At 42.6% G+C, this 20,812-nt stretch overlaps 1 protein-coding gene across 1 annotated transcript in view; it reads left to right on the top strand.

Moving 5' to 3' along the window:
- Nucleotides 1–3,104: 3,104 nt before the first annotated feature.
- mafb (MAF bZIP transcription factor b) overlaps nucleotides 3,105–20,812 on the top strand; it is a 46,340-nt gene continuing 28,632 nt past the window's right edge. The window contains exons 1-2 of the mRNA XM_086208786.1: nucleotides 3,105–4,462; nucleotides 10,569–10,632. Of these exons, the coding sequence (XP_086064912.1) occupies nucleotides 3,486–4,462; nucleotides 10,569–10,596 (1,005 nt within the window). The 5' untranslated portion in view covers nucleotides 3,105–3,485 and the 3' untranslated portion in view covers nucleotides 10,597–10,632. The remainder of the gene's footprint in view (nucleotides 4,463–10,568; nucleotides 10,633–20,812) is intronic.

The following is a 20,812-nucleotide window of genomic DNA, read 5'->3' as shown; positions in this document are numbered from 1 at the left end:
TAATGAATGATTATAAGGTGTAATCTTGGTGCAGCAGAAATCCTTTAGTTTCTGTCATTTTTAAGTTAATGTCAGTTAAATATCTTAATGTATTTGGTTATTTTGTCACACTTATGGTTTTGAATTGTGAGAGCTGGGTTATAAAACGTATATCTTGCAGTAACATAAAGTCTGCTTCAATTTTTTTTTTTTTTCTCCTCAAACCACTCAACTGTCATTTCCTCGCATTTTGAAAGAAAAACATTAAACATTGCATTAATTATTTTCCTGGCTGATATTTATTGTTGCAACTTCATGTAAAGCTTAAAACAAGTGTGAGAAAACATTTTGTGCAGTAAAGCTGGATAACAACCGTGAGGGCAACCTCTGGGAACCTCAGAGGCTAACAAGTAGTTAGCATGCTCGAAATAAAAAAAGCATTTAGCATATAGCATTTAGAAAGTTACACAAGCTGCACCATTGAGTTATTAATCACGTTCAAGCTTGCGGAGGGCTAAGTCGTTACACAATTCTACATATTCCATGAACAAACAGCAGCAGGAAGAAGGAAACCTTACAATACCTTCCTGTTTCTGTTGGATATGAGATTTCTCAGCAGGTGAGGGATTTCTTTTTATTTTAATTTACTTATGTATTGAAATATCCCATGAAACTGACTTGAAAATGTTCTCAACTGCTTACACTGTTTGAGTGAGCCTCCGTCTGCAGCTGCAGTCTAAGCTTTTTTTTTAAGATGTATTTCTAAGTGAACCCCCCCCATAAAGTCCCTGTGTGTATGTATGTGTGCGTGTGTGTGTGTGTGTATGTGTGCATGTGTGTGTGTGTGTGTGTGTGTGTGTGTGTGTGTGTGTGTGTGTGTGTGTGTGTGTGTGTGTGTGGAGGGCTGCCCAAATATAATAAAGACAGTAGTAACCTTCTTGGCAGTGGGCCTCCTATATATGCAAGTCCAAAGGGAGGTTGGGTGAGGTGCATACAGGACTATTAGCCCTCAGTAACACAGCTGATGCATTGGCTCTGGATTCTACTTGTTAACCCTTGAGACTCCAAGCTCGGTAAATCCTGGTTTAAGAGATCTGACAAACCCGGAGCTGGACACACAGCGATTAGAGTCCGGTCCAGTGCTGCACCCACGATGAGACCTGCCCTGCATCTGTGCCGGTCACTTGTGTTTAACAGGACAAACTGATCAAAGTGGTGTGGGACTAACTGCAACAAAAAACGTGAAGTTCAAGTGGAGATATTTCATATTTCTCTGCTTTGATGGCTGTTAACCTTTGTCACATGTTCATAAACTTTGACACGGGACACTGTCGTCTCTGACTGGAGCACATATGATGCCTTCACATTCTTTTCTTTCTCATAAGAAAGACTGAATTTACATTACAAGAGCAACAACATACAGCAGCATCAGATGGGACACCTTATCTGTTTAATATTTATTCAAAAGGTCCCTCTGTTGTATGTTCTAATGAATAAAACACGATGTTTATCCTTCCTGTTTAACGTTAAATCCTCATGAACAGTCACAGGGACCAAGAGAATATTTACTTGTGTTGGGACACAGGGGAGTTGGATTATCTGCTGGCGGCTTTGTAGTTTTCTGAAGCTTCCCCGTGTGACATGTTCCAGGGAGAGTGTTCTTATTTACTCTGCGGTCCTCAGTGTATAGGCCTCCTTATTGTTTGTTCTCATGTGCCACCACTCTTGAGGAATGTGCTTGTGGGGGGTTACTGTGATCATCATGGCATGGGATTGGGAATATAAACTCCAGAAGACGGATGGAGTTAATGATGTCACAACATGTTATTCTATTAGAATTCTAAAAGAATTCGTGAATATGGTTTACATGATGTGGTAAATTGAAAAATAAAACGTGAGGTAACACGAATACACTTAAAAATAGTCGATTTCATCGTTGAGTTTAGTTTTTTCTTTTGAATCCACGGATTGTCTTTTAATCCCGTGGACTCACTGAGCTGAATTTAGCCTTACTCAGTAGTTTCAGACATCGTCGCCTTCTTAAAATAACCGCCCAAGTCATTTTTTTTTCAAGTTTTTCAGAAAACACAAACAAACTGAAGACAACAAAATCATAAGGAGTTGATTTAGGCAAAAAAAAAAAGGTAAAGAAAAATGACTCAGACAATTATTTTAAGAAGGTGACGATAATCAGCATTAATCAGCGCTAATGAGGCCGTGATGACGGTGATCTCTTCACTTAATGCCAAAAACATTTACAAACTAGAGAAGAAGACACATTCAATCCTTTATCTGTCTTCATGAAGTACTCCTTTACACCGAAAGGTGGCGACATTGGGTTTTCTAAAGATGCCCCAACCAGACCCGTGCCATGCTCTCCCTTGTTCACCTTTTTGTCACAGCGATCTGCTTCATCTATTTTTTTTAGAAGGATTTTTATATCATATAAACCATTTATCCGTCTCTCACAGACATTAAGAATACATTTTTTTAATCTTTTCTGATCATCGTTGTGGTGAGTGACCGAAACCGCTGTTTTATGAGCTTTTGAGATCGTTTTTGAATTGTATTTTATTCGCAAGTTGCATACAGAATTAATGAATAAGACTAATCATAATGTTTGCCGGTAAACACACTCGCTAGGACTGCATGGGACAATAATCCCATGCAATATTGAATTAATTGAACTCGAATTAATTAACTTAAATAAAAACATAATCGGGTCGTTGTTATGAAGATCCACGCAGCCGTGGTAGGATAGATCAGTTGGTTAATTGGACAAAGAAAGATGTGCTTATTTACCGTCTTCTGTTCTTCTGCATCTTTTTTTTTTTTTTTTTTTGCTTTCCTCTTCTTCCCCCCTGAGTGAAAACAAAAGAATAAATATGCCTATTGCGTCTCATGTGTCAATCTTCTGATGGGCATGGACAGTTTAGAAAACTTTGGTTTCTATACTATTATGCTAATGACGTCCCCGGGCTAAGCCGCTCATTGGCAGAGTCTCAGTCAATTTCATATTTCAGTCCTGACGTCAGTGCGCCTATAAAACTAAGCAATGCTTTTTAACTCGTCGGCTGACTGATCCCTTGAAAAAAAAAATCTATCAATCTTTGGGTGGAGTTTTTTTTCCCTACCATCCTCCACAAGGCAACTGTTTGCCCGGGACACGTACGTGAACCTCCTCAATTTGGCGCACTAATCCTAAAAGGAGCCATGAAGTGTTAAATGGTAGAAACAGAGAGAGCGGCGCTCAGACACCCGCACGCAGGGAGAGAGGGAGGAAACAGCGCTGCTCCAATGCGTCTGTGCAACACAGACTGAAGAAAAAAAACTTATCGACTCTCAAAACCAAAACCTGCGCGCTGCGCAATTAGTGCGAGAAATCCACTTTTCCTACGGTTTTGAAGAAAATAAATAAAGAAATCAAGCTGGCTCAGTGCGTGTCTCAGCAGCCCACTTTGACAGGTGCTCCTCACCCCCTTTGGAGGACTGTCAACAGCAAGAGGATGGCATCAGAGCTGGCAATGAGCAACTCCGACCTGCCCACCAGTCCCCTGGCCATGGAATATGTTAATGACTTCGATCTGATGAAGTTTGAAGTGAAAAAGGAGCCGGTGGAGCCCGATCGCAGCATCAGCCAGTGCAGCCGCCTGGTCGCCGGGGGATCCCTATCTTCCACCCCGATGAGCACGCCTTGCAGCTCGGTTCCCCCCTCTCCAAGCTTCTCGGCGCCCAGTCCGGGATCAGGGAGCGAACAGAAGGCGCACTTGGAGGATTTCTACTGGATGACCGGGTACCAACAGCAGTTGAACCCCGAGGCTCTGGGCTTTAGCCCGGAGGACGCCGTAGAGGCGCTGATCAGCAGCAGTCACCAGCTCCAGACCTTCGATGGCTATGCCAGGGGGCAGCAGTTCGGCGGCGGAGCCGGGGCAGGGGGCGCCATGGCCGGGGAGGAGATGGGCTCAGCGGCCGCCGTGGTGTCCGCGGTTATCGCTGCAGCTGCAGCTCAGAACGGAGCTCCCCACCACCATCATCACCATCACCACCACCACCACACAGGCGCACACCACCCTTCCTCTGGGTCCCAGTCCGGCGGCGGCGCAGGAGGAAACCACCAACACCTGCGCTTGGAAGAGCGGTTCTCAGACGAGCAGCTGGTGACCATGTCGGTGCGGGAATTGAACCGGCAGCTCCGAGGGGTCAGCAAAGAAGAGGTGATTCGCCTAAAACAGAAGAGGAGGACGCTAAAGAACAGAGGCTATGCCCAGTCCTGCCGGTACAAGCGGGTCCAGCAGCGGCACGTCCTGGAGGGAGAGAAGACGCAGCTCATGCAGCAGGTGGACCACCTCAAGCAGGAGATCTCCCGGCTGGCCAGGGAGAGGGACGCCTACAAGGAGAAATACGAGAAGCTGATCAGCACCGGCTTCAGAGAAAACGGAGGATCCAGCAGTGACAACAACCCCTCATCCCCGGAGTTTTTCATGTGAGTCTCGGCGCTGAAAAAGTTTTAGTCCCCGACCCTCACAAAGAAACAGAACCACACAAAAAAACTTTAAAATTTGTGCGCAGCTATTAAAAAAAAAAAAAGAGAGAAAGAGAAGGGGTTGTGCGTGTTTGTGTTAAAGTTTGTTAAACTGCTTTAGTTGAGGACTAAAACAGTTTCCAGTTTCCTGTCGAAGTATTTTGTTTCAGGATGTGCGATCATTCTCAGGATTCACAGACGGGCCTGGTTAGAGGACTGCGAGTAGAAACTCGGCTTCGAATAATATAAAGTCCAAATGTCTCGTTCCTGCAGAGACCAATGAATGCAGATCCTTGGTGCGCTCTCACAGCCTCGTCCTACCTGCTCCTTTTACCCACATTCACTTTGTAACGTTAAACTCTCCTCCAGCACAGCGGCTTTCATTTGACGTGACTTCAGTTTTTCTTTCAAGAGTACATTTATTTTTGACATGTATTATCTCACTTTCATATCATCCATCCTTCTTTTTATTTCCCTGTGGAGAGAAAAAAAAGACTGTTACGCTCGAAAAACTGGAATCAAACAGCCTGTAACAGTTGTGTGAAGCCATGCATGCTGGTCATGTTTGCTTTTTGGTTTTTTTTCTTCCTTTTGCTCTCTTTTGATTTTGTGAATGTGTGTATTATGATTGTATTATATCACGACTGCATTGTTCAGCCTCATCACTTTATAGAATTTGTAAAAAAAAAAAAAAAAGGCAAACGTTCATCCATCACTGCTTTCATCAAAGTTCACCGCGATCCTGGACCCTTTAACACTGTCTGGGCTTCTCTTGGAGTCCCGGTGGGGAAATGCCATTGTTAAATAAAGCCAGATGAACTGCATTGACACGAACAATTATCTTTTTTTTTTCTTCCAACTAAACTAAATAGATTGTTGCATCAACAAGTGTGACGTGAGGATAAAAATGCTTCGTAGCTGCAGAATCTTCTGAAAGAGACATTTATCTATGTCACGAACGATTTTTTGCATTTCATTTTATTTTATATTTTATATATATATTTATATATATATATAAATATCTATATGTACTTTTTGCAAATCATCTCTACGTCCCCCATGAAGTTTTCTCCTTTCTTCATTAAACCCCATGGGTGTTACTCGGTAAATAAACTGTGACCTGCTTCGGACGTTTATGTTCTCTGGTGTTGTAAAATAAGTTGAGTGCAGCCATACATCTTTAGTGATGTGGTGGATTTCTGCTCAGTCAAATGTGATGTCACGGAGACATCATTCTTCAAATGGACTTGAATAAATACACCATTCATCAATAAACATTCATGAATGGAAATATTTTCTCTCTGAAAATGTTCATGTTTTTTTTCTCCCCCCCCCCCATTTTTATTTTATTTTCTCTTTAAAGTTTTGCATCTTATCACCTACAAATATTTTCCCTTTCGTTAGAAATGTAAAAAAAAAAAGAAGTGGAAAAAAATCTCTCGTAATTGTCGTGAACATCTGGTTTGAGTTGAAGCGCGGTGCAGATGTTACGCACGAGGCGCACAGACATGATTTTCGTGTGTGTGGATGTCATTCATCTTATTATTCAATGGAGTTTTTATTTTACCAATGCATCGAGTTTAGTGATACTTTTTATGCCATTTACTTCTTAAGACATGAAAAAGCGGCCTCCACCTGTTGCGTCATTTTTTTTTTTAAAAAACAAACCGTATCACAATCTTTCCAATGACGCTTTCTTTTTACCCCTAAGGCCACAGGAGTGAGCTGCAGGTGTCCACGAGGCGGCCGAGTCAATCATTGATTTTAGAGTAAACTTGCACTTTTTACTGGGTTCGACTTGTTGAGTTTGGTGTGTGGGAAGTTTAAAACCGACCGAACACAAACGGTTTTCATGCCAAAGAAAGCAAAATAAAACGGTCAAATTTTGAACTGGCAAAAATAAATTCCTTCACATAATCTTCAAGTGAACACTGTGGAGATTTAATAGGCCTTTAATACTTGTTTTCAGATTCAATCACATCTTTGATCTGATTCATTTTCACAGGGCACTGAAGTTAAAGAGCCTTTATTTGAAGACTGATGTAAAAATACTGACAAGACGAAATAAAAGCTGCAGGAGGCAGTGGAAGTAATTCAGATTTGTAGGACTGACAGGTGGAGCAGCCATCAGACCTCTGCTGCTGTGAACTGGTTCCTGCCTGCAGACTGGTCCTTCCTCCTGATAAACTCAGTGCATCCTGGGATAAAAGCTGCAATACAAGGTCACTCTGGTGTGTGTGTGTGTGTGTGTGTGTGTGTGTGTGTGTGTGTGTGTGTGTGTGTGTGTGTGTGTGTGCGTGTGCAAGGTGAGGCTCTATTATCTTTAAGTGTGAGTAGCTTATAGGTCGGCTTTTGAATTCAAACACTCTGCAAGTGTCAGGTGGTCCCCACGAAGAGTGAGGGACAAACAGGGGAAATGTGATCCTCTCATATCTGAAAGGATCATTTTCCCAGTGATTAAAAGTGAGTGAGAGATAAAGCAAAGAAAGAGTGGAGGAGGAGGGGGGGAGGAGGAGGAAGAGGAGGAGGTGGAGGTGGAGGAGAAGCGAGAGATGCTGGCTGCCTTCCTGCTCCTTTCAGATGATAAACGATCAGAGACGTGTCCTAGCTGAGAGGAGAGGGCCTTTTAGTGAGCATGTGTTCACTAATTTATGGCCCTCCTATCTGATTAGGTCAATATATTGTGCTATTTAATTACATGTGTGTTATAACCTAGAACTGGAGATGCTTCTGTCTTCTGTGATAGGATTAGTTGAGTTTCCTCTCAGGAGTCCTGCAACCTGCTCGTGCATCAACAATATAGTGAATTTATTATGTGACAGGAAGGCGGTTTGCTTTGTGTAATGGTTCATAGGTTTTTGCCCCGGTGTTCAGTACATAAGCCTGATAAAGTGGAAAATTGCTGATCATTGTACAGTAGTGTGAATGGAAATAGTGCTTTCTGTGTGTGTGTGTGTGTGTGTGTGTGTGTGTGTGTGTGTGTGTGTTTTGACTTCTAGACACACTAAGGGGCCGGAGGATTTAGTACCAGTGATTCACTTCCTGTGTTGACGGAGGCAAGCAGGCACAGGAAACAACATTTCAGTGCTTCCTCCTCATTTCTCAGCACTCCACCATATTCTTTGTACAACGTGTGTCTCTTTGTACAGTCTGTGTACACAAACACACACGCAAACACACACACAAGCGCACACACACACACAAGCGCGCGCACACACACACACACACACACACACACAATTAATCTTATCAATATGAGCTGTAATTCTATTCTCCAGACCTGTATATTGACTTCTGCTGTGTGATCATTTGCCGTGCGTCCAATGATTAGGTTATTAAAGATAATGTAGTTGTCTGCTGTCACAATATTGGACTCTCTCTTTCAGGTCAACTATGGGAAATCACTCTGAAATTTATCAGTATTGACATTTGAATCATCATCATATACTTCACTTGAATGCCGGAGAATTAATAGGACAAAAGATGTGCGTGATGTTTAGTGTCTATTGGTGTGAGTGCTTGATAAGCAGCCAGGATTGTCTTTTATTTGACCTTGTATAGCGGAATGGTGTGTGTGTGTGTGTGTGTGTGTGTGTGTGTGTGTGTGTGTGTGTGTGTGTGTGTGTGTGTTAAATCTATAAGAATGAGTCTTGACATTGTGATGCTGCAGCGCTTTATGTCAAACGAAAGGAATTAAATTACAATAAAACAAAAAATACAACTAAAATGGCGACGTAGAAAACTATCGATCGTACTGTACTGACTTCTTCTTTGATATTAAACAAATTATTTTTATGAGTGACAAAGTTTTCTGTTTCACCAGGAACAGATTTACAAAATCTACATTCAATATTCTATATGAAGTACGTGCGAATTGTGAACATTCCGCTCTGTAAGACAACAGCTCTTTTTCATGCGTTTGTCTCTTCTTCCCCATGAACTAAAAAAACCAAAAAAAAAACCAAACATAATCGCATTAAAGAGGACACAATCTCTTCCACCTTATCTGCATCTGCATCACTCCACACAATAAACATTTACATTTAAAGTGATTTAAATCCGTTGCATTTATGTTCCTCCTTGGTGCGTCCATCATCTCCAGACCTGCAACGGTAAAGCTCCCCTGCCTCTGTCTTGCAGTGTCCTGAGCTATGTGTCATTTATTTGAAACCCTAATAATTTAAGCCCCCCCCCCCCCCCCCATCGTGGTTGTGCATGTGGAAAGAACAGCAGCAGAAGCAGCAGCAGCTGTAAAGACAGTTTGTGCTGCTGCCTTTGTAGCTTATTGACTTTACATGGTGATTTTTCCACCAAATGGAAAGCATGAGGCGAGTGTGGGGGGTAATGTGATTGTCTGCATCCAATCCCATCATATTGAACTGAGATTACTGTAAAGGCGCATCAATTGTGTCTCATGTTTTGTATTTGTGGCACAAATTTCTATCTGTTTCCCCTGAATGTGCATCTGAAGGGCAGTAGATGAGAGATTAATTAGGCTTTAATCATATGCAATAACTGACTCATGGATGCACTTTCAACAGTGCAAGGCTTAGAGTCGGTGTGTGTTTTGGACCACATGCAGGGAACATGGTCTGGAGGCGAGTGTGTGTGTTGGTGTTGTGAAGGGTGGAGCTGGAGCCGAGCTGGAATCCTGTGTGTTTTACTTGCATCTCAATGAGGCAAGAGAGGTGATTTAGCCTTCTGTTGCATTCAGACTGGCTCTCTGGTTCTGTCTCTCAGCCAGTCAAACAGACATTGATCTCTTTGCCAGGCAAGGTGACCCTCCGTGTTGTTTAGCTCTTCCAAAGTCTGGCCTCTCCCTTTCATTTGTACCTGGGAAAGGCCTTGACCCCACACACTGCTGCCGAGCAGCACGTGGACTCCTCTTGCCCCTGTATCACTGCGTGTTGTCATTTGTTTGATTTTGAAAAAGCACACAGAGTGGGCATATGGTGTGGAAATACGTGTTTGCGTGTGTGAATGTGCGAATGCGAGCGTTTATCGAGGTCTTTGTTTGTGTTAATCTATAAGCTTCAAGCTCTTCATTAAAATCTCACCCCAGCACAGCTACATCTCCCCACGTTCATGTCTCAGAGTGTATTTTTCTGGCAATGGCCGCCTTCTCTCTACTGGGTCGGCCACTGAGAGCTCCTGCTGGGTCAGAGTCCACTTGGCCTCTGGGTAAATCAGATTACGGACAAATGAATGGTTCTCATTGTTGGTTAGAGATGGATTGAGAGGTATTACTATACTTTGTCACTCTTTCAGCGCCTTTCTCCCATGTGAAGAGAAAAAGTTTCAGGGAAGATTCGTGTGAGAGTTTTTTAACCACATTTTCGTCACACACACACACACACACACACACACACACACACACACACGGATATCACCACGTGTGAATGTTCAGACGCACGCAAATACATGGACTGACTGATCTGCATCCGTGAAAAATCCTCAAACTAACTAGTGGTCAAATGTTTGCCTCTCCTGTAAGATTTGAGTTTTTGTTAAACAAGGAATTTGTTCAAAATTATTGTACTTTTGAGCAAGCAAACATTTGCTTTGTATTGATTTTTCTTTGGAAAGTATACTGCTGTGTGTGAGTCATTGCGTGTGCGTGTGTGGGTGTGCGTGTATGTGTGTTAAGGTAAAAGTTGAATTTAGTGATAAGAATGCAGTTTTGCAAATCACTTCGCATTTGATTAGTTTTATGGAATTGATTTGTTTTTGAATTTTGGTGTAACGTTGTCTTGTGCTCTCAAAATCTGCAACTCGACATGTGATTGTTTGAATTCGGGTTCTCTTTTATTCTTCTGAAGGAAATCGTTCATCTCAAATGTTTGCAGTCAATCCTGAGGACGTCACTGAACACGCATGACTGTGTTAAATTTCTTTTCTGCCCTCAGTATCGAATGATTTTGTAAGAACCCTTTATTTAAACCAAATTAAAGCTGTAGAATAAAACTAATGCCTCATGTAATGTAAATTTCTTAATGTGTTTCTCAAGTTGTTAGGCATGTTGGGACAGCGTGTGTTTTTAATAATTCATTCTTTCGTCTGTTTGTAGGACGTCGAGAAAATTCCTCCATCTGTGATAGAGAGTTCTCCGTCCCGCCACCCTGCAGTCTGAGGTAACCTGCGTCTACGTTTCTACTCATGACGAAAAACTACGTAAAAATTCATTGGAATACTTCTTTCAATTTTAACGCTGGACACAACTTCATGTAAATCAAACACAATGTTAATTTGTCAAATATTAAAGTTGAGCGTTGCATCTGTTTTTATTGATGATAATTTAAATAAGTAGCCTTACCACAATCAAAGTCCCTTTTATTCTAAATTATTAATACATATGATATATGAACACATTTTAAATGCATTTGATGAAATATTAGTTTGTATTTCATTATGAGCCGAGTTTGAATCCTCCTGTGTTCAGAAACAGAGTTGCAGAGAAGCACATTTGGAATATATTATCATCTATAGCTTTAATATTAGATTTTTCACATCATCAGCATTTGTTTTTGTTGATCCACATTCTTTTAAAAAGGCATTTTTCCTCAACGCTCCTTTCATAATCCAAACTGTCTGGATTCAATCAGCCCTTACTGGGTCAAATCATTCAGACATTTTCATATTTCCACCGAGGTCAGTGTAACAAAGATTAATGTTTATGTAGTCGCACGATTTCTGTATCTTTTTTTTCTGAACAGATCACAACCACAAACCGCATGCTTCTATTGATTTCTTCTCATCAGGATCCTCTCATTTGTGACAGCGAAACCCTAAGGAGGGTTTTATTATTCGATGCGTTTCACACATATTCAGCTTTGCGACACTCGTATCCTCTCTCTCTCTCTCTCTCTCTCTGGCCATTTGTTGTGTGTAGTGGTCGCCATCGCTCTGTTTGGGGCTTTGACAGTGTTGTTTGATTGACAAGAGGGGTGACACGCGTAGTGCTCATGGGATGAGGCCAAAACCTTTCACCTCTCTTGACCCCTGTGAACCTCCTCCAGCCACTCTGCTCTCTGCGGAGGCCAAATGCTGTACTTTTGCTTTATTTCTGGCTGACACACAGATGGATGGATGCAAGGATTGCAGAGGATGGCAAGGGATGATAGACGAGAGCAGGAGAGAGGAAAGTGAGGACTTTTTTTGGTTGGAAAATTGAGGACAAGAGATGAGGAGATACAGAATCAGAGGAGATAAGAGAGGAAGTTAAGGGAGGAGTCAGGGAATGGGGAAAAGTGAAGAACTTGGATTTGCAGACATGCACATGAGGCTGAGAGGACGGGAGGAGGAAAGGGAAGGAAAGCAGGAAGGGGTGGAAGGGGGGCTCCTGGCCGGGGATGCAGACAGACAGGCAGGGTAACCAGAGGCAGGCGGTGACCTTCTCTGCTGCCGAAGGATCGAAGGCTTTATTTAAAGGCCTGGTCAATGCTGGGTGCTGCTGAGGTATCAGCCTCACAGCCAGGCGACTCATCACCACTGTAATACAACTCTCCACCCCCCCCCCCCCACGCACACGCACATGCACACACACACACACACACACACACACACACACACACACACACACACACAGGGCAGGACACTCTCTGGACACCTCAGGTTTTCCACTGTACAGCTGAGAGGCTGGACAGAGGAAAGTACAACATCAGCATCGGCTAAGTTTACGGTGCAGTATATACAGTATACTCTGCTTTCCTCATGTGCACAGCATTGTGTTTTGCCTTTGATACACACTGCATCACTGTCCACTTTTTGCTGTTGACCAATTACAAAGTGTCAGCATAATGCACATTTTCCGTGTGTGTATTATGTGTGACGTATTGACACAGTGAGGATGGAGGAAGAGAAGGAGTACAGAAGGAGGATAAATGTAGGCTGCTATAGGACACCTGCATCTGTGTGTGTGCGTTTGTGCATGTGCGCACGCGTGTGTGTGTGTGCGCACGCGTGTGTGTGTGTGTGTGTGTGTGTGTGTGTGTGTGTGCGCGCACGCTTGCATGCATGTGTGGTTACCTGCATGCTTCAGCACTTTCTGGCTGTCAGGAGCTCTGAGGTCACAAGCTGGGGAGTGGAGAGGGCATATTAGAGGAAGCTTCACAGCCCACACCCACCCACCCACCACACCGCTATGAACCCCACCCCCTCTCCCACCACCACCACCCTCAGTACCTCCCACCGCCCCCAAGCCACCAAACCCTGCTTCCTCCCCCACATTATCCTCCGTCATCCCTCCACCAACTCATCTTCCCCCTCGCAGTGATGGGGTGAGTCGGCCACTTGGGGGGAGGGGGCTCACGGAGGCAAGGTGCCTCTGTGGCTGACAGCAGGCAGGTCAGGTTTTCCTAGACATGGCAGGAGGAGGAAGAACATGCGCAGACACAAATCAAGCGAGAATATATGTATTTCGCGAAGGCTGTGAAAACGTAAAGGGGCCGACTGTTTGGAGGAAATATAAATATGAAATAGGAAGAGGACGCCTATCGATGTTCATCTTGATATCTGTTTACGCTGGAAATTAAAATGATGACACTGTTTCCCAGAAAACCTTCCACAGGAAATTTGTACCATAATTCCTGATATTGAAGCCACAAGATGATTTCCGATGATAAACAATGTTTGTGCCCTCATAGAGTTTCTACAATGAATTGTGGCTTATAAAACAGTTTTTCTGCAGCCGCTCAATCTACACTTCTCAATCCTGCTCATCCTCATCATCATTCTGCACATTTCTGCTCATTATTGGAGAAAATAAAAATATTTTACAGTCTGCAGTTGTGAAGATACACAAACTAAAGGCAGAAAGAGTGTAGTTGAATTTGTATGGTTTTTTAAAAATGCGTTATGTATTTTCTTCTAAATCGCAGAGTATTGCAGATACTTTGGAAGAAAGCTGCAGCCTGCAGCCACACCTCTAAACATCAAGTCCTCTTTTCAACTTATGTTAATATACAATCATCTCCCCCATGTTTCACTTGTTTGCCTGGATTGTGTTGTTTTATTCAAACATAATTAGTTGTAAAGCTATTGCCACTGTTAGTTCATGTGTGTGTGTGTGTGTGTGTGTGTGTGTGTGTGTGTGTGTGTGTGTGTGTGTGTGTGTGTGTGCCTCAAAGCCACCATTGTCCTCAGGTTGTGACTGTGTGTTCACAGTGTGATTGAGAGAGGAACTAGTGATCAGCCGGAGGTTAGTGTGATATAATGTATTCCCCTGAATCACCGCAGCCAGCAGCCCATGGCCTTCCTCTAGCCCGCAGCATCCTTCTCCTCCTTACACACACAAACACACTCTCTCTTTCTCCTTACACACACACACACACACACACACACACACAAAAACACACACACACACACACACACACACACACACACACACACTCTCTCTCTCTGTCCCTCACCCCCCTTGCGTCATGCTCTTTTCCCTGCAGTGACTATCCAGGGCTAGCCATTTAATGTAGCACCTAGTGTCTAATTGAATTCCAACACTCCGGCGTTAGCTTCTAATGCTACAGAGATGTTAACACGGCACAATACTAACAGTCCTCAGGACATGTTTCAACACCCCGCTTATAAAGAGAAAATTAAGCTGGCAACACATGATTTATTCAAAGCTCCAAACTATGTCTTCTGTATCCCCTTAAGGATCATCTTTTATAGCCATCAGCGAATGAGCACTTCATACACGCATGCAGATTATCTCTATGCCTTCAGTAGACAGAATGTGTGTGTTTCCTTTTGCCTCTCATGCTTCTACCCAAGAGCTTCTTTTGTCACTTATATTAATGTGTCTGCTGGTCTCTCTGCATCCATACTGCTGCCTTTGCCGTCCATCTGCTTTTCCTGACACCCTCACTTTTATTCCCCGGCTCTCAAACACCAGCTCTGGGCTTTAATGGCACATATTTCCTCGGCCCGGCTGAAACGGGATGCATCTTCTCCTTGTTAGCTTGATAAATAACCGGGCTGCTTGGAAAGTGCTGAATTTTAGCTTTCAGCCTCTATTTTCTGCTGGATGACATTAATTTTAAGTGCTGAGAAGGAGCTAACTAATACAGACAAATAAATAAGGAGGAGGGGGAAGGGTGCAGGAGTCACTCTGCTGCTACCTGTTTGTACACACACGTTCATGTATGCAATATGCAAAACCTGCAAAAAAATACACTTACTTTCTTGCAAACATCCACACTTTAGGCTCGTATTGTTGTCACAAATGTAAATTCATCTTGTCCCATCATTAGTACATGTGCTGCACAAACAGAGTTAGACAGACAGTCTCTCAGGTAAAAGGGAAAGTTGGCTCCACGCTTCGCTGTCGGCTGCCTGACTGTCTCTGCCCCTGTTGGCCTCTCAGTCTGTCTTCCTGAGCTCTGCTTTTCATCAGAAACACAGTCAAGCAGTAGTGGATCACAGCTCCTGGCATGGGAATATATTTACGACGCCACAACACAGAAATCAAGTTAAAAGGATTGCATATTAAATATTACGCTTGGCTGTAATAGTGAAAGAAATAATTATTTCATATAGCGGTAAAGATGAGTGGAAAGGCTTTCTTTTTAACCATGATCATACATATTTGAACTGGATAAATACGGCTTTAATTTTATTTAATTTTCCTACTTTTGTTTTTGCATGCTTGAGCTTCACTGTTCACTCTGCAGCTACTGCCACGTTTAGGTGCTGAAAATACTTCCTGCATTGGTCGGTTGTGATCAGCTGCATTTTTACTAACGCATCCCTGTGACATCACAAAATATCGACTTTTGCATTTTTTTTCTATTTTTGTTAATGTTTTTTATATTTTAAGTTTTACAGAACTCATTGGCTTATTCACATTTAGAAAAGTCACATGTCACGACAGCTGCAAGAACTGCAACTAAAAGATTTTAATGCTAGACACCACAAATCATTCAGTACCTCTTTTATCAGATACTTATTTTCATTTTCCCAGTCGCACAAAGTACACCCCCAGTACTTTAAGTGTAGGTCTCTCTCTCTCTCTCTCTCTCTTTCTCTCCCTTACTCTCTTTCGCACTCTCCGACATAAATCCATGAATGCACACACACACACACACACACACACACACACACACACACACACACACACACAAACACACACACACCTCTGTTGCACATAACACAACACAATGAAGTGGCTTTGGCTGAGACACCTCATACATTATTTTAACAATGTATAGTGTGGTGAATAAAAAGGTCAGTGGTTGAGAACTGGCTCTATGTTACAATAAGATGCATGAACTGAGTTCTGCAGGCCCTTCAATCAGCATCCTGCCGCTGTGAGAAGGAAACACACACCAAACTGAAGGAAAGGCTGCACACACATGCGTGATTGTGTGTGAAACAACTTAAAACAGATCCACTTAATCTGCTGATCGTACCCTTTTGCCTCATTTTGAGAAATTCATTTTTATTAAGACATTTTTCTCTCTGTTGTTGTATTTCTCTAAGAATCCACCTGTGTTCTCTCAACCCTGATGCAAGAGATGTGTATTTCTGTTTGCCAGGAAGGGTTTAATTTTCAGAGTGTATTTATCACACGCTGTCATGTTGCGGTCACATGACCACATGAACCACAGCCAGCAATTAAGGCTGATAAATCACTCATTTACAGGAAGAGAAGGAGGAACAGCATCAGGCAAAGAGGAAACAGGAATGATAAGAGAAAGGGAGAGGAATAATGAACAGCTCTTTATAGATATTTTACATTTCTTTTTTATTTTAACTGAGATGTAGAATGTTATTGTGTTTGGGCAGAGTAGTAGAAACTGCTGCCAGTGAGGCTCATTGACTCGTAGAGGCAGAGACAAAGAGACAGATGGTAGTTGTTTGTGTGGTTTACTGTGATTGTGACCTGACTACACTGCTTTATTTACTGTTGGAGGTGTCTGTGTGTTCATGTGTGCAGCTGTGAACCCGTCTGCACAAGCAAAGACATTTAAAACAAGAAAGGCGCTACAAGATGCAGAGACACACACACACACGCGCACACACACACACACACACACACACACACACACACACACACACACACACACACACACACACACACTCGCTCAGGCTCCCGCTGATGGATTTCCTCTCAGAATAAACAGGAGAGCAAATACACTGATGGCTTTGCATGCGGCTATTCCACAAAACTAGAATTTAACTGCAGTATCTTTTATTTCTGTCATCAGTGTGTCGGTAGAAATATTGTTATAAATCAGAAATTACATCTCCAAGTCATAGAGCAAACCAGAGATGCGAATATGTCTGTGCAGTCTAAGTTACATCAGAAAGTGTGTTTCAGCAGCTCAGGTCAGTGCTCCGCAGAGACGCAACCTGCCAACTCACTTGAAAAGGCTGATTAAAGATTCATGACCGAAGGAAAAATAACAGAGGAAAATCGGCGCACTCTTAATGAGCTGGAAGAAGACGTGGAGCAAAGACAGTTTCGTCCTCTGAAATTCTGGTCAGTCACTAACCAGCTCGAGGGGTTTCTACAATGAGACCATCGAGATAGAGAGTGTGAGAGGATGATACCAAAGATCAGGATAACAAAACGACTGCTCTACACAGAGCGGGAGGATTTCTTATTTTAGTGTTTGTGTGTATTAATGGTACAGTCAGCAGAGGCAGGACGTGGCTGTCTGTGGTTTCATTGCATAGAATAATTTTGAAAGCGGCTGCCTGCGACAGGAGCAGCTCCTGAGGAGAGAAATCAATTGTGCACATATTAACTGCACAAGAAAACAGAGTCAACCCTGTTAATGTGTGTTTTTGTGCTTGTGTGGGACCAAGACAAAATCTTTCATTTTTGGTTTGCATTCCACGCTGCCCCAACTTGCTCTCTGGTAATTTTCTGCCAAGATTATGCATTTTTTTTTATATGTTTCTCTTTCATTTTATTTAAGATCAGAAGTTTGTTATTGATTATTTCTATTCATAGAATGGTGTACATAACCCTGTGTGCTGGCGCAGGTAACATCTTTTGATTTATACACTGCAGAAGTTTACACCACCATGCTCCGAATATCTGATCTCATCAGGTTTTCTCATGTGATGTAGGAAGGGTGCAGCATCCTTTCCTTCTTTCTCATCTGCCCTGGTTCAAGGTTGACACACATATGGTGACAGAAAGGGGGGCGGGAGAGAGGAGACATGAGGGAAGGAGGAGGAGCAAACCAGGGACAGCGCAGCGGTGTGGGTGATCATGACATCCTGCCTGTACAAGCTGAGAATGGCCAGCTGGGATACTCGTATCTATTTCTTTTTAATTCCTTTTTTTTTAAACGTGATATTTAAAAATGAAAGTGAGCTCAATGCCTGCTCACATGCCTGGAGTGTAAAATTGCATGTTTTTGCTCAATGTGGAACAAAGAAATCTCACATTATTGGCCGAGAGCATGTGAGTCAAGCGACACTGTGCATCAGGAAAAAAGCAAACCTGGAGCAGCACGCTAACATTAGCATCACTGCTATCGTAACAACAGCAAACGCACCTGCAGCTACTGCAGCCGATGACAACGTCAACAGTAACACCAGTAGAGGCGTAAACCAACTTACTTCCATTAGAGTCCCACATCGGACCTCTCGCTCTCTGGTCCATGTCATGATCAGTGTCGGCATGTGAGAAGCACTGGCAGTCACCAAAACCTTCTGCAACACAAAACGTTGAAAAACAGATGTTCTGTTACTGCGTACTGGTGAGTACTGGCCCACTTCAAGAAGTGAGGTTGTCACAAATGTGAATTGACCTCCTCTCATGGTGATATATTGAAAGATGCTCACACGCTGGTGCTGAAATAGGCCACAAGCTTCGGCAACACGTCATCTATTAATCATAACCGTTAAATGGAATTATGAAGTGCAAAAGTCATAAATGCAGTAAATAGATGCATTAGAAATGACAATAGTGACTTATTTACTTAGGTGTTTTTCCTTCTCTTTTATTTCCAAAAATCCACAATAAATCAGTGCTTATTCGATATATTTCATTTAATATTGTCAAATCAAATGGAGTTCAGCTAAAGGCTTTAGAGGACTTAAGAGTATTTAAATAATGTCAGTGATGTAAGAGGAAAGCTGAAACTTATTCCTTTGACTTTGTCAGTTTTTGGCGGAGGAGAAAAGGTGCATCCTGGTGGTCTATACAGTTTGTTTAGTGCAGCTTTTTCTGGAGTGAATTAAAGGGCCTGTAAAAAGTGGAATGTTATTAGCGTCAGACCACCTGGGGTGAACATCTGCAGCCTCAGACTGAAGACCCAACATACATCACTGTTTCTCATCTCATTATATACTGTCTCCCTATCTCTCTCTCTCTCTCTTTCTCTCTCTCTCTCTCTCTCTCTCTCTCTCTCTCTCACACACACACACACACACACACACACACACACACACACACACACACACACACACACACACACACACACACCTCTCTTGTATTGACATATGCAGGGTTGTACCTGCAGGGGGAGAGCTGGTTATTAAAGATACAACAAGATCATAGGTCAAGTACAGGTTCCGCTCCTCTGGTCATCCAGAGGTCAAAGGTCAGCAGGTTAATGTCAGAGGCCAGTATGATCACACTGATTGGTTTATCACAGCATAGCTCGCTGGCTGAACGCTAACGATTCAAAAACCAAAGCAGATTGGTGTTACTTTGCATGACGTTTCTGCTTTATTCTGCTGAGTTGTTTCATGCAACCTTTTTATTTGTTTATCTTAATTTTTTATTCCTAGAGTAACAACTCTCCTTTGAATAATTAGATGTTCTTTTCATGTTCTATTAGGACTGTTTTTCCTTATGTGTCTGCTCGAACACTATTTTTTCATCTTCAAAGTAAAAGCTAAAATAGGGCGATCATTGCAATTTAATTACTACAAATCCCTTTGTGAATTTGCGCTTGTGTTTGTTTACATGCACAGAAAAAAAAATCTTGCAAGCTTCAGCAAGATTTTTTTTGTTTTTCAGTGCATGTCTTTGCCTTCTTGTGTTCTTTGTGTCTTCTTATTTTCACTTCAACACGTGTGTGTGTGTGTGTGTGTGTGTGTGTGTGTGTGTGTGTGTGTGTGTGTGTGTTGCAGATGAAGTAGCAGTGGAGATTATTTAAATAGATAAGAAGTGTTTTAGTCCCAAATTAGAGGAATCTCTTGTCGCATTTCAGTCTCTTCATAATAACCCTAAGCATTGCTACACATCCCCCTGACACAAACACACACACACACACACACACACACACACACACACACACACACATAACAAAGTAATGCAGACACAGCATTTTTTTCTGTCTCAGGGGTACAGCGCTTTGATAAATGAAAATAAATACTTTTCTTCTGAGAAGGAAAAGAAGGAGGGAGAAGGAAATGGCAGAAATGACAAGATGTGTCTGACAGTTTTATGCTCTAAATCAGGCGGATATATGACAAATCAGCTGCTTCTGTGAGTGTGTGAGAACGTTTGTGAGTGTATTCCTGGTTGCAATGAGGAAGTAATTCAGAAATGTAGACTGATAAAGGAGATAAAGGCTTGATAAATGTAGGCTGACATGTTAACTGTGTTATAATGAAAATAAAAAAAAACGGGTTTTTCAACGAACAGCTTTTCCTCCCTCATCTGTCTATTTCTTCAACTGCAAGGTCACGCAGATGCCTCCCTCCCTCTCTTTCTCTCTTTCTCTCCACCTTTGTTTCCCTCTGCTCCGCCCGACTACATTTCATTCAAGATTCCTAAACCTCCGACAGCTCCATAACTATAACTCTCTCCTCCTCGTCCTCTCCTCCTCTCTTCCCCACATCCACAGCTAAATGACTCTGTCAGAAATAAAGAGCACTTATCTTATCTACTGCCTCCACTCTGCTGTCTCTATCCCCAGACAACAAACAAACACACAAACAACTTATGGATAAATGCGTGTCAAAGCCATTTTAATAGCAGCAAGCATCCTTTTATTATATCATTCATAAATCATTTCCTTCTTTTCATTTCCTTTCTTAATTAATCTAAACCTTAAACTCATGTAACAGCCCAAAGTTAACGGACAGGTAGATGAATGTCTGACAGAGCACAGGTGTCCATTCACTCTCTTTTTCTTCCTCTATGGTGGAGAGAGAGGCATTTGTACGAGCAGAATGTTTTTGTCTTTGTACTTTACGCGCGCGTGTGTGTGTGTGTGTGTGTGTGTGTGTGTGTGTGTGTGTGTGTGTGTGTGTGTGTGTGTGTGTGTGTGTGTGTGTCCGAGCCACCTACCAAGTGCTCAGCAGGGGGCTGTGGAGGGATGAGAGGAAGGAGGGTTGATAGGG

The sequence above is a fragment of the Aulostomus chinensis genome, chromosome 7 (genome assembly GCF_037954235.1).
Source record: "Aulostomus chinensis isolate RoL2024-O1b breed Wild chromosome 7, RoL_Achi_v1.0, whole genome shotgun sequence".
Taxonomy (NCBI): Eukaryota; Metazoa; Chordata; class Actinopteri; order Syngnathiformes; family Aulostomidae; genus Aulostomus; species Aulostomus chinensis.
This window is presented reverse-complemented; position numbering and strand designations above follow the sequence as displayed.